Here is a 13,934-nt window from a genome sequence, read left to right as displayed (position 1 = left end):
GTGAAAAAACCTTTTGCTCAGGCCAGTGCACTGTTTATAAAAACCTTTACCAGTCAGATGTGCCCATATAATGCTTCTGCAGCGCTTCTAGGATAAGAAGGAAGGAATTGGGAGCGACTGAGGGTGAGATGGCTCCAGTGGAAATTTGAAACCTTGCAGAGTGTGTCTTGCAATGCGAAGCACTGCAGGGCTCAGACTAAGGGGTTCTGCAGGAGTGGAGCGCCACCATAATTAGGAACTGCACTGTCTGGACTAACAAGAGGGAGAAAAGTTGGGAACTGAAGGTTGGCTGAGATCCAGAGAGACCGAAAGGGAGCTACGCTCCCGCGGATAAGAGCTTCTGAACGGCACAAGAGCAGAGCTCCATCTTGGTCACTCATGCACTGGAGCAGCTGGATATAATCAGAATCAGGTCGTCTGCCTGTAGTGGGAAAAATGATTGTTTGCTGCTTTGGACTCCCATTAGATGTGCAGAGACAGCCCAGCCGTGGGAGAGGGAGCTGGGTTCTCTTCCACCTTATCACATTATCAACCAAAGGATCTTCAGGTCCAGTCAGTCACACCTGTGTAACCTCCAGCCAGTGGGGGTTACAGAACTGCCACTAGTGGGTAATGGGAAGGCCAGGGGTTGCACGGGTATTGCTGAGGAGAGGCCCTCTGTTCCAGCTGGTGTGAGACCCAAGGAGCTTTGTTCGATGCTCCGGGCCCAGGCTGTGGTGCTGGCGTATCCCGGGGCGAGGGTGTTTTCCTGGTCCCCCTCCGCGCCCACCAATTGACAGAAGATAGGAGTCTGTTCCGGCTCCCAGCTATGGAGCCTTGGTTCTTTAGGTCAGCAGTTCTCAACCAAGGATTTCAGGGGGGCCTCAGGACCCCGCGACTGAAACCCCTGAGCACTGGTTTGCGTGCCCCCCCCCCCCCCCACCACCACTGCAGTGCCAGAGCAGGGCAGTCCCAGGGGCAGCTCCATACCCCCCCCCCCCCCGTTCCCCACTCCTGAGACCCCATCCCCTGGCCAGGTCTCAGAGGCGGGAAGCCGGAGGCGGGCAGCTGCTGCTCTTGCTGGTGTCATGGAGCAGGCAGCCACGGCATTCCCCCATCTGCTGCTGGTGCCCGGGGTTGCGGCTGCTCCTCCGCTCATGCAGCTGGTAAGAGCCGCCCAGACAGGGGGACCCCGCTCTGTGGCCAGCAGAGCCCTTGAGGAGCAGTGACCACGGAGGAGCCCTCCTGGCATACAGCCCCTAGCTACCCCCCTGCCTGCACACAGCCCCTAGCCAACCCCTGCCTGCACCCTGAGCTGCCTGCACCCAGCCCCTAGTTACCCCCCCTTCACCCTGAGCTATGCCCCTGCCCCCACACAGTCCCTAACTGTCCCCTGCCTGCACCCTGAGTTACGCCCCCACCCACACATAGCCCCTAGGTACCCCATCCCTGCACCCTGTGCTCCCCCCTGCCTGCACACAGCCCCTAGCTAACCCCTGCCTGCACCCTGAGCTGCCTGCATCCAGCCCCTAGTTACCCCCCCGCACCCTGAGCTACCCCCCTGCCCACACACAGCCCCTAGGTACCCCATCCCTGCACCCTGAGCTACCCCCCTGCCTGCACCCTGAGTTACCCCCACACACACTCACACATAGCCCCTAATTACTCCCTGCCTGCACCCTGAGCTACCCTCCCCCCACCTGCACATAGCCCCTAGGTGCCCCATCCCTGAACCCTGAGCTCCCCCCCACATGCCCCTCTCTGCACCCTGAGCTACCCCCTCTGCCTGCACACAGCCCCTAACTACCCCCCCGCCCACACATAGCCCCTAGCTACCCCCTCCCTGCACCCTGAGCTACCCCCCTGCTCACACTCAGCCCCTAGCTACCCCTGAGCTACCCCTCTGCCTGCACACAGCCCCTAACTACCCCCCCGCCCACACATAGCCCCTAGCTACCCCCTCCCTGCACCCTGAGCTACCCCCCTGCTCACACTCAGCCCCTAGCTACCCCTGAGCTACCCCTCTGCCTGCACACAGCCCCTAACTACCCCCCCGCCCACACATAGCCCCTAGTTACCCCCCTCTGCACCCCGAGCTACCCCCCCGCCTGCAAACAGCCCCCAGCTACTCCTCTGGCCACACCCTGAGCTACCCCCCTGCTCGCACTCAGCCCCTAGCTACTTCCTGCCTGCATCCTGAGTGGTTTTCAAACTTTTTGACCTGAACCCCTACCCCACACAGCCCAGACAGGTGGGTGGCCTGCTGAGGTGAGTCAGGGGTGGAGGTGGTGCTGCCTTCCTCCACCCTGCTGTTCAGAGCTGGCCTGAGCCCTGCCGGCCCCTGCTCCCACCCAAAATAGAAGTCAAACTATGCCTATGCCTGAGTCTCTCCCCCCCCTCCCCCACTGGGCCCTGGAGTTTTTATAGCATGTTGAGGGGGGTCTCAGAAAGAACAAGGCTGAGAACCTCTGCTATAGGTCATGCTGGAGCAACTCACGCTTTTAGGTCTGGAGGGCCCCAGTTCGATCCCTGGTGTTTCAGCTCAGAGGGTGGCCCTCATGTTAGCACTCACTAAAATCACTGGACATATTTAGACTTGTAAACTGAGCATACTTGCTGCAGAGTCATTGAGAGACTGTTTGCAAAATGCTGTCAAACGCTGTCCAGAGTAAACAAGCTGAAAAAACAGAGCTCTCTTCCTCTAATCTCGCTTCATAATAATAATTTGAGGTATTACTTCTCGAATGGACCAATCGGAATTCAGGCAGAAGTGATTTCCCTCCCTAGATTGATGGTGTCCTTTTTAATGAAGTCTTTTGCCTTTGAATAATTTGCATTGAATTAGCTCCATGTGTCCTCCAGCATCCCCAGTGCTTTCCTGACTGTGTATATAGGAATCCCAGAGTCACCATTCTGCACCAGTGACGTTTCCTGCTGGAAGGAAGCTTTTTAGGAAGGGAAAAAAAGATACCTTGGATTGAAATTACAGGGGGACAGGGAGAATAGTAGAGGGTCACCTACTTCGTTGTATGAGTAGGCCAAGCTGTACACCCAGCCAGGCCCACACCACACTATGGCCACCCTTCCCCCCCACTCTGGGCAGAATCCTGTTGATTTTGGTGAAAACTAGAAGAGCCTGATTTCCATTCTGCTCCATCCCACCAGCCTCTGTGAGGTCACTGTCCCCCCCACCCTCCTATCCTGAGTTACCAAATAATGAGTTTGGAGGAAATCGGAGTTCTCCAGTTTGAGGTGTCAGGGCTGTGGGTACGTGGCAAGTGCTATTTTGTTTTCCCCTATAATTTTTAATGAGCCTTGAAATTAACGTGGCTGTTCTATTTAGACCCTGGTTTGTCATAGTCGGGACTGATTCTGTCAGTTCAATTCAGGGAATTTCATTAGCAACACTCAACTCATCCCCCTTGGGCCACATTACCTAGTGTCATGTAATTGTATATGCCCAAATCCTGAGACCAGTGTCTGCCCCATGTGGACAGGCTAATACCTGAGCAGATACAAGAGGGAGAGAGGGAGGAAGACTCCTTCCCCATGTAGGCAATATAGAGGCTCCACAGCCAGGCCACAGAGCCTGCTCCAACCCCTCTCCCGATCATAGGAAGATCATCAAAATATCCAGCCTTGCCTGTGTGTCCACCCACCCGTCATAGTGTGGTGCAGGAAGCCCATGCAGGGTGAGGCTCTGCTCAGGAGTATGTCCCCCACTATACAATCCCTAGCTCCATTTCTGCCCAGCAGAATCAGACCAGTTCTCCAGGGGGACTCTGCGGCCATGGAGCATGGGGGCTGACTTGCCCTTACTGAAAGATGTCTGCATAATGCCTACGTTCAACAGCTCAGAGCTGAGTTTAACAGGGGGCCCTTCACTCTGAGTTTCATGACTTTGTAACTGCAGAGGTAAGGCTAGGGTTTAGTGTAAGGCACTTTCAGAATAGGCAAATGAAACTGGCACGGAGACCAGTGCTCTCTTTCGGTCGGAGGCAAATATCCGCTGAAGGAAGGGGGCAGCCTCCTCAGTGCGAGCGTAAATCAACAGGTTATAAAAAGGAAGAAAAAGTAGTTTCTATGCGAGACATTTGCATGTTTCATTGTGTAGGTTATCTGGGCATTCATAAATCATCACGGTGACTTAAAACTACTTGTTCAGAGCTCACCCTTTAAAAGAAAATGTTTTTGATAACCGGATATCATTACCACTGTGTTGCCTAGTTATTCTTTATAAATACCATCAAAACTGCTTTTTCTTATCAAAGGGAAAACTGGAAAGATTAAGGGCAGCTGCTGTAAATGAGTCTCCTTCTATTCAACCGAAGCCTCCGTCAGCTGGAGGACCCCTTCATTTCTGTGCCTAGTGTATGCTGAGCACGTACTCTGAAGAGTATTTCATAAGACATCTTGCTTTGAGCTGACTTTTTTTCTCTCTCTCTCCTTTTTGCGGGCCACTGAAATACTCAGTGAAGAGCTTTCTGCAAAGGAGAGAGACTGCCGCTTTCTCTGCTATCCTATTTAAAGCTTCTTTGCATATCCTATTGTAACAAGTGGCACCATTGTCTCCATCAGGATATCAAAGTCCATGACAGGAGCTGGCTCCTACAGCTTGACGAGAAAAGAGCCATTAGGAAGCAAGCAGCTCCCAGCCAAGATCCACACATTTTCAGTAACTGCCAAAGACCATGCAAATCTTGGATTGGACTATTCAGTCACATGAGACATTGCAAACCATCTGCGTCATAGGCTGCAGAAAGGAGACCAACAACAATTTTGCATATCCTCGTTCAAACTCCCACAAAGCGCAAGGGAGTGTCTGAGGAGAGGAAATGGTGATAAACATGCATTTGAGGCCAGGTTCTTTTGAACTATTCCATGACCATTACAAGAGTTTGGTTAGTTTAGGTTCTATCAGTGGTAAATCTCCCCAAGTCTGTTTTTTGTATTATGGTAGGATCCAGAGACCACAAGTATGATCAGGGCCTTATTGTGCTAGGCGCTGTACAAATACCTCCTAAGTGACGACAGTCCCTACCCTGAAGAGCTCTGTCTAATTAGACAAAACAGAGGGCAGGAGTGGAGATGGAGGCACAGGGAGGTGCAGTGCCTTGTTTGAGGGTGTAAAGCAAGCCCATGGCAGAGCCAGTGCAAGATTAATCGGGTTTAAGCCCAGAAGGGACTGTTATGATCATTTAATCTGACCTCTTGCATAACACAGGCCAGGGAATTTCATGCAGTGATTAGCCCAGCACCTTATAGTGGAACTAGAATGGATCTTTTGCAAATCTTGATTGAGAGACTCCAAGTGTTGGAGAATTTACCCCACCCCTTAGCAATCTGTTCCAGGGATTAATCACCCTCACTGTTAAAGCCATTTTAATTCCAGGTTGAACTTTGCTCTCAGTCTGAACTCAGGTATCCTGAGTCCCAGTCGAGTACCCTGTCCATTGGACAGTGCTGCCTTGGATGGCATGTGTCAGATGTACGGTCATGGCACATAGTGAGAGTGCAGTATAAGAACTTTGATACACTAGACTAGAAGAGAAGGGACCAAACTGTGTCCTTCATTCTAAATGTAGCATTCAGAACATCAAACAAACAAGTAAATAAATGAGAAGGAATAACCTATTCGATATGGGATCCATGGGGAACAGCAACGGAGACATACTGGTGTCTTACTCTGCAACACAGCTTATAAGTGTCCTGATTTGAAAACAAGTGAAGTCAGAATCAAGGGACACGAGGATCTTTTCCTGGAAAAGGCCAGAAGCAATAGTAAATTCTGCCCTTCATAAAGTCTCGTCTGGGTAGCTGGAAAGATAGTGCTGCCCTTGTCTGCTAGCCAGTCAGCCTGGAGGATTGTTGCTATAAGACCTCCCTGCTGGGAGAGAGATGGGTTAGCGTCACTATGTGCTCTCCCTGTCACCAGATAGAAGTAGAGAAATTTGAATGTATTCCAGCATTTGAGGTGCTTGGAATCTGAGCATAGTCATATTCTGGGCAGCCTTGGGCTGACCCATCTGCTTTATTACAAGATCAAAACGGAGCTGTAGGAGATGGTCAATTTTACACTTTAGACCATTGCAAATTATATCAGTAAAGCAACTGCAGTAATATCTCCCATCTGACTGGAGCCTTTCAGCTGTTGAATTACAAAATGTTGTATGTAGTGATGGTTCATGTCTCAGAGCCTTTCCCATTTCTCCTTCTTAAATCTGCTAAGAAAATTGTGGCTTCCTCCCAGTGGTGAGACTTTAGGTGCTTCTAATTTAACACACAGAAAGTGGGTGAGCAGAAACATTCCTTCGTTCTCTAGGTGCGTTAATGACCAGTAGATAATTCCTGAAAAGAGAGACTGCAGTTTAATTTGGAATATGGAGCCAGATCCACGGCTGGTTGATGTCAGTGGAGCTGTGCCGATGCATGTCAGCTGAGGATATTTGATGTATATTTTAAGAGGAAATTTTCCTGAGGTTAAGACCATTTAAGGAGTCGAATTTCAATAAGACATTAATAACTTCTAACATCCCTCCTATAGAACAGTTTTGATGGGGAGGAGGGGGATACTGAAATGGGAAGTACTTACGCTAACTGTATAGGAATGAAAAAAATCGCCTCTCTAAAACCCGAAAGGAAAGAATTATGAGCTTCCAATTTATAGTCTTGTAAAAACAGAAGCGCGTTTTGATTTTTTTCATTTGTTAAATCCTAAAATAATCAGGGGTCAGAATATAAGTGATCATGGAAGAAACAAATGGATTAAATATAGCAGAGCTGGGGGTATGTTGTTGAGCAGTTATAAAGGTACCACCCATTCTTTCTGCTAGCGGCAACAAATTAAATCCAAGTGCACTCCTGTTTCTTTCCAAAAAGAACTGTTTTGTTCTTGCCGTATATACATTTTCCCCTTCTTAATATGCCAGTAAAGCCCTTTAGAGGCTTGTCTGAAACCAAGCCAAAAGAATAAAACGGCCATTTCAAGGCTTTTCAGAGTCAGTTGGAATTTTTGGCCACTGTAATTAATGTCTCTGAGCTTTCGGTCCTAGGAGGTTTCGTGGTTCTGTGTAACTCTGATACGTACTAGATTGGCCTCAGACCTGGTTTTGTTCATATGGGTAAAATGGTATGTCATGTCCTCTTTGCAACACTGCCTGTATGGGTGGGAACTCAGAGCAGTATTCAGGTAACATAATGGGTGGGTTTTTTAAGTGAGTAAGTCTCTCTGATTCTGCAAGATATTTAGGCACATGAATACCCCAAGTCAGTGGGACTGGCAGCCTGTTTTAACGTTATCCATGTGCTTAAGTTCCTTGCTGAATTGGGGCCTTAATATAGTTGGGAGCAAAGACCCAGTCCAAATAGTTTCCGTGAGTGACTGTTTTAACAGAGTGCCTTGCAGAGCACTTAAGGCTTCTAGCTTTAGCATGGAAGAGATTGGGTGGTAAAAGTCTGCCCAAGGTAAATCTGATATAATAGTACGTTTTACCTTGCATTGAAACCTCACCAACTTGTCAGGCTTTAACATACCACTCCTAGGAGTGCAGACTCTGTATGCAGACAGTGCAGGGGGTAGGGGGTGTCTGTATATTGGGAAATATACAGAGCAGGAATTAACGCCTTGATCTTGTAACCCATTTACACGTTGAACACAATGAGATGGCTCATGTATGGCCAGCTAGTTGTGTGTGTGTGCGCAGAATCCAAGCCCACGTGGCCAAAGACCAGCCCGGCACAAAAATGCCTGTGTTCAACTTTATTGGGAGGATCACAGACACAATGTATGTTTCCAAAAAGGAAAGTTGAGACCTGGACGCCGTGGTACTTTTGTTTACCCTTTTCAAAATCACTACATTGGGTGAGATGACTATCATTTTTCAAAGGTCTGAAAGCTCCTATCTGTGCTAATGATGTCGGACTGAGAGAACTCCTCCTAGATGGTGTCATATGATGGCCATTTCAGTAGCCGTGTAATTTTTCATGAAACAGGTCTGTAGAAGTGGGGCAGTGAAATTTCAGCATCATTTGCTGCTGTCTGCGATACCTCTTATAAAACTGCTATTCCTTGGTAATTCTGTCTGCTGCTGTACCTTAAAACTGGGCAGGGATGTTTTAAATGAGAAATAACAAATCCCACGTTAATCCTCCGAGAGGCAGATGGTCAGAACGTACCTTGAGGATGCATTGGTAGCATTAGAGAGCTCGTACAGAGGCTATCACATAAGACACTGAATAACAATGAATTGCATTTCATCAAAGCAAGCGAACTAAATACAAATACTTCTGTATTGAGAGTTGCAGCTGTTAATTCCACATCACTTCGTAAATGCCTAATGGTGTTAGGAAATTAATGTAAATCCAGCTGGCTTTTTGTTGCTAGGTGTAAGTGATGGGTTCCCAACCTGAGGGGCAGGTGCCCAAGAGAGAAGGGCAGGACTAGATTAACCCAGGCAAACATGCACTTCTGGCCCCTCTACAGGCCAGCTAAAGTAGATGCTCCCACAGTAGGGATGCATTTATACTAACCCTGCCCTGGCCAGCATAGCTGCACTTATGATTTCGTAACCCAAGTACATCCAGCTTGTGCTGCATGGATGTTGCTTAGTTAACCTTCCCTTTCCAGATCAGTCAGTGACTGGCTTCAGCTGCACGGATGTTGCGTGTTAACCCCCTTAGGTCCGTCCCCCAGGGTTCCCCGCTGCACAGATGCTGCCCTGTTAACCCCTTGGGTCCATCCCTCTAGGATTCTTGGCTGGCTCCCCTATGTGGGCACTCGCTGCAGCTCCCCGTATTTGTAGCAGGTCTTGAGGCTGTTGCTGAGCAAGTCCTGCGGGCAGAGTAGAGGGGATGTGGGCTGCTGGAAGCAAGGCAAAGCTAGGCAGGCTCCTGGTGCAGGGAGCCCCAGTGCAGGAGCTGGCCCCGTAGAAGCAGCAAGGAGAAGCAGCGTGGGCCACCCCACTGCCCGCTCAGGTTGGGCCTTATGACGGGGCGGCTAGGCCAGGTTTGAGTGGTGCTGTGACCCATTGCACCAGGTCGCGATGCCACTCACTCAGATTTGGTGCATCCCCCTGCCCCATCGTGACAGAGGGGCAGCCAGTCCGAATTTGAATGAGTGGCACTGTGACCTGGGTCACAGGGTCGCAGCACTGCTTGGGTTGGGCCACCCACGAATTGGGGCCCTAGGTACATGCCACATGTGTCTATGCGTTAATTCGGCCCTGGAGCGGGGAACCCTTTTCTGTTGTAACGTACGGCCTCAGGATGGGAGAGGCTGAGAGCCACTGAGGGAAACGATTCCACTGAAATGCGTCCCAGGGCCTAAAGCTCTGTAGCCCTTCCATTGTTCAAAGAAGGTTGCTGAGATCCCTTCCCTGTTGATATGACACTCACGTGTTCTCTCCTTCCCAGCTATGGCACCCCCAGGGACAGAGGCCAGAATGTCCCTCCTGTGATGGCTTTGTGATGAGGAGAAGCTGTTGGCTGCTGAGTGCTCTGAACCTGAGGTTTCTGCCAGGACTCGGAGCGCCGCATTGAACCACTAGAGAGAGAGCCCAGAACACAATGAACAAACTGAACTTCCATAATAACAGAATCATGCAAGACCGCCGCAGCGTTTGTATTTTCCTTCCCAACGACGATTCTCTCAACATCATTATAAATGTAGGTAAACGCCTTAACCCAGGTATGTCCTGTGCATTCATCTAGCATTGGGTCTCCTAGGATGCTGTACCCACAGCCTGCATTGTCCTGATTTGCCCCTGTTTTACTGATGGAGTCGCTTTATCACACACTGACACCTGTGACACAGGTCATCTCCAGGCTGCCACTTGACTGACAGATGAGCAGAGTTATCTGCCCAGGGCAACTCTCCTTGCAACACAGTGTTCAAAATTAGTTTAAAGCAGGCTTTTTTTAAGAAGTCCACTTGACACGCAGTTGCCTTTCTTCTCTATGCCCGTTTACATCAAACAGCGTGGAAAAGTGGCAACTGGAGGGTATGTACAAAAGCTCACTTTTTTGGTAACTTCTCCGTTTTATATAAAATATATTTGATTTAGGACACAGAAAATATGTGTGTGTATATATCTAACAAATGTGTTTCTAAAAGAGGTCAGTCTTCTGCTGTTTTAAATGTATTACTCCTTTTACAGTTACTCACATTTGAAGGCACATCAGGATTTTATTCTCTCTGTCTCATTGGGCTTGATGCTCTGAGAATTCATTCTTCGTGCACTGCTCTAGCTAAATCCAAGTGACGTTATTTTAGGTGTGATCCATTCCTTTATGTATCATTAGAACTGGGTCCAGTTAAGCCCCTGACATGCATGCCCAACCCCCATTGGTTTTGGAAGGGTGAACATAGAGGCAGAATGGAGCCTTTTGACAATAATATGGGTTTCTTAGCTTTTTCAAAGGGCTGGGCTGGAATTTATTCTAGAGAAAGAAACCCAAAATTGTTCCACTCTACAGGTTAATGAGATTCTGAACTAGGAGTTGTGTGTCTGATTCCCTGTCCCCTGCACTATGTGTAGTTGTTCACAGTAATGTCAGGTGGGAGTAGAAATGCTACAGAATCAGGTTGGTAGTGTTTTACATCCATATTGCACTTCCTTTGCCTGGGTGTAAATTACGGTGCACAGTGCAGGACAATGGAGAACCGGACCCTTCAGGAGAACTCCAATGGGAAGAAAACCTTTACTGCAAATTAACAGGAGCAGCAACATGGGGGACACTTCTAGTTTGCTTTATTCTTAAACTCTTGTGAGTCCTTGATGTTGTAATATGTGGGTTTTTGAACCACAGATCTCTACTGGCTGGAATTGGAATTGTTGGTCTGTGTCATAACTAAGCCCTAATACTGATACCACTAAAGAAGATCTTCTTTTAGCACAAGTGGTAGGTTTTGGCCTTTCTCAGGGACTATGCAGAACTAAGGTCCTGGGACTTTGGTGGTTCCTAGGCCTAACACCAGCCCTCTGCACAAGGTTGATTTTCATCCTTGGAGAAGACCAGAGTTTAGTCCTTCCTGTGCAGTGCTGAGTGGCCACCACCTACAGTATAGTGACAACCTTGAGGTCCTAAGTGACTATGGATCTGTGGCACTGTAGCCAAGGCCTGTCGGTGTGAAAGGCCTTGCCTGTAGCAAGCATTTTATTTTGTTACAGGCAAATATTTTGTTAGGCTGATATCAAAAGTAGTGACCATCTTGGCCTACCTTTAGGTAGTTAAATGTCTGTCTCATGCAGTGGGTAATGGGATCAGCTGGAATTTGGAGTATGCATGGTATAGAATACATAATTTGTGTGCCTAATGTTTTACATTTCTTGGTACACACTTAAAGCTCCCATTGACCTTCAGTGGAAGCTGGGAATATACAGCGGCTTCAGGATGGGGCTTGCTTAAAGATCATAAAACACCTGAAGAACATATTGGCAGATTCTCGTTAATATTTTCAATCCTGTATTTTTCTGCTGCAGGTTAAAATATTATGTCGTGAGTTACTTGTCCAGGTGTGCGACCTTCTGAGGTTAAGGGATTGTCATCTCTTTGGACTCAGCGTCATACAAAGTAAGTCTCAGTCTGAACTTGTATACTTCAAACAATGCTATGTCACATACAGATGTGCAACAGAAGTATGCTGGTTGCCAGAATAGGAATAAACCTGCCATGTCATGAGTGAAATGTTGATAAACAACTTGAGCATTATTATAACAAGGGATGATAAATATAAAGTATTGTCCATTGTAGCACTGTCCCTCTTCACCCAGAAATCCCCATTCATTGTGTGCCCTGATTGGTGACAGGATAAGGCTCTGGTTTGGAGCTGGCTCACATTTAAGTTCTATTTCCTTGCAGTTTTCTATATATTTTGTATGTTCAAACAAACTGTCATGTGCTCTCTGATATTGTCTAGCCTCCAGGGAACCCAATCAGCCCGCACTAAAGTCAGTGAGAGTTGGATCAAGCCCCGGGTGAGCACTGCTGCTGTTAAAGAGGCACTCCCACGTACTTTTTATAGTTCCTGAAGTGGTGTTAAATCACTGCTTCAAAAAACAAATAATTCTTCCTTACATCTTGAGTCAAAATGTGTTTTGGTTTCCTTCAAAGTCCCCCGCAGATTTTATGCTTGATTGTTTACTTCCTTATCTGTTCACCAAGCAGCATTTCTTGGTGGGGTGTTTGCTAGGTAACTCCCAGAGGCCAGACTAACTGCACGAGCCCAAAATGTCAGAGGAGTTTCAGTATGTGCAGAGTGCCATGCTGCATTGAGACCCCAGTTCAGTACATACCCAAGTTGTTCAATAAAGCACCTGAGTATGTGGTTAATTCTCATTGAGATCAATGGGATTTTATCACATGCGTAAGTGCTTGGCTGAATCAGGGTCTGAAGGTACTTCTGCGCTGCATCGTAAACCCAGGTCAGTGGGACCCTGGCTCATGGATTCATCTTGAGGTGCATCCACACTGCAGAATGACAGGACTTGGACCTGACCCTCAGCAGGACTCAGGCTCTGACCCACCCGCCTCGCAGTGTCCTAGGACCGGAGACCTGAGTGCTTGCTGAGCCGAGTCAGACTGATTTGTGGATGGAAGGGGGACTTGGGCTCAGAATGCAGTGTAGGTGTACATAGAGTGCCCTGCTCTCTTCTGAAGTTACTCAGGAACAGAAGTGTAGGGGCTCGGGTTTATTTGAGAAGTGTTTACTATCTGTAGCAGGTTGCATACTCACCGCCGCAGCACCTCCTGCTGGTCGTCCGGGAATTAGCTCAACTCCAGCTCCAGAGCGCCCCCTGCTGGCTGGTGTCTCGCCTGCCACAGGCCCCATGTCCCTCCTGGACCCTGGTGCCCCTTACCTTGGTACCACAGCAGTCCCCACACTCTGGGTATCCCCTCCCAGGGGAACTCCCACCGCCTGTGTCCCCCTTGCCTCAGTGGCTACTGCCAGTCGTCATCTAGCCCCTTTTCTCTGTAGCAGACTGCAGTCTATAAACCACTCATCACTGGCAAGGGGGTTGGACCAGCTGCCTCTGCCTATCCCCGGGCTGCACCTGTGCAGCCCCAGTACCTCTCTAGGCCTTTAACAAGGCCCTCAGCCTGGGGAGGTGCTAGGCTGGAGCTCCCCAGCTCCTCTTGCCCTTCCCCAGCACAGTTCTGCTTCCGGTACCCTGCTCCAAGGCAGCAAGGCCCTTCCCACTCCAGGGCTGGAGTGAGACTCTTGACCTGGCTCCTCTCTCAGCCCTTTTATCCGGGCCAGCTGTGGCCTGGTTGGGCTGGTCACAGCTGTGGTCAGCTACTCCCTCAGCTGCTCTCACTCTTTTTATCTCAGATGCAGCCCTCTCCAGAGCTGCTTTTAACCCCTGTTCTGTGGGAATGGGGCAGCCACCCCACTACACTATCCAATGAAGACCTTGATAATGCAAATCAAATTGGGGGACTGGGTCTACAGGGTTGCATGAGTTCTAAAGGCTTTGATAATTCACTTGGAACTCCAGCCCAGATCCTCAGGGGTATTTAGGCTCCTAACTTCTAGTGATTTCAAAATACCCTTGAGGATCTGGGCCTTGCTGCCTTGCCCAGGAAAAATCTAGCTCCTGGTAGCGGCTCCAATCTTTGAGATCCATTTGGCAATGGCAGGAGTTGAGGGGGGCTATGAAAGCAACACTTCACCTGCATGTGATTCAGGTGAGGTCTAGTATAGAATTGCCCCATGCTGGATACAACACTTTTTTGAGTTTTGGATATTGTTGTGACTAATCTTCAGAAAGTCCACAGATGTTTTATTTCTGGTGGTATGAGATTTCCAGCATATGCCACTCATAATTAAGTCCCCATGATTATTCAGCTTTTTTCCTATACTTTATAGATAGATACATAAGGAGAAGGTCATCCTATTCCTTGGTGTGATTTGGTGGTCTTCAGTAGATACCAATTAATATCCCATCCTGTGCTTT

General features: G+C 48.7%; 1 protein-coding gene across 8 annotated transcripts in view; it reads left to right on the top strand.

Annotated features, from left to right (window-relative positions):
- The window catches only part of FRMD6 (FERM domain containing 6), a 105,458-nt gene that overhangs the window by 54,452 nt on the left and 37,072 nt on the right, over positions 1-13,934 (top strand). For all 8 annotated transcript variants that reach the window (XM_048852168.2, XM_048852169.2, XM_048852163.2 and 5 more), the window contains 2 exons: positions 9,391-9,642; positions 11,460-11,550. In XM_048852168.2, coding sequence (XP_048708125.1) covers positions 9,544-9,642; positions 11,460-11,550 — 190 coding nt within the window. In that variant the 5' untranslated portion in view covers positions 9,391-9,543. The remainder of the gene's footprint in view (positions 1-9,390; positions 9,643-11,459; positions 11,551-13,934) is intronic.

The sequence above is a fragment of the Caretta caretta genome, chromosome 6 (genome assembly GCF_965140235.1).
Source record: "Caretta caretta isolate rCarCar2 chromosome 6, rCarCar1.hap1, whole genome shotgun sequence".
NCBI lineage: Eukaryota > Metazoa > Chordata > Testudines > Cheloniidae > Caretta > Caretta caretta.
The sequence above is the reverse complement of the archived record's forward strand: the minus strand, read 5'-3'. Positions and strand labels throughout refer to the sequence as shown.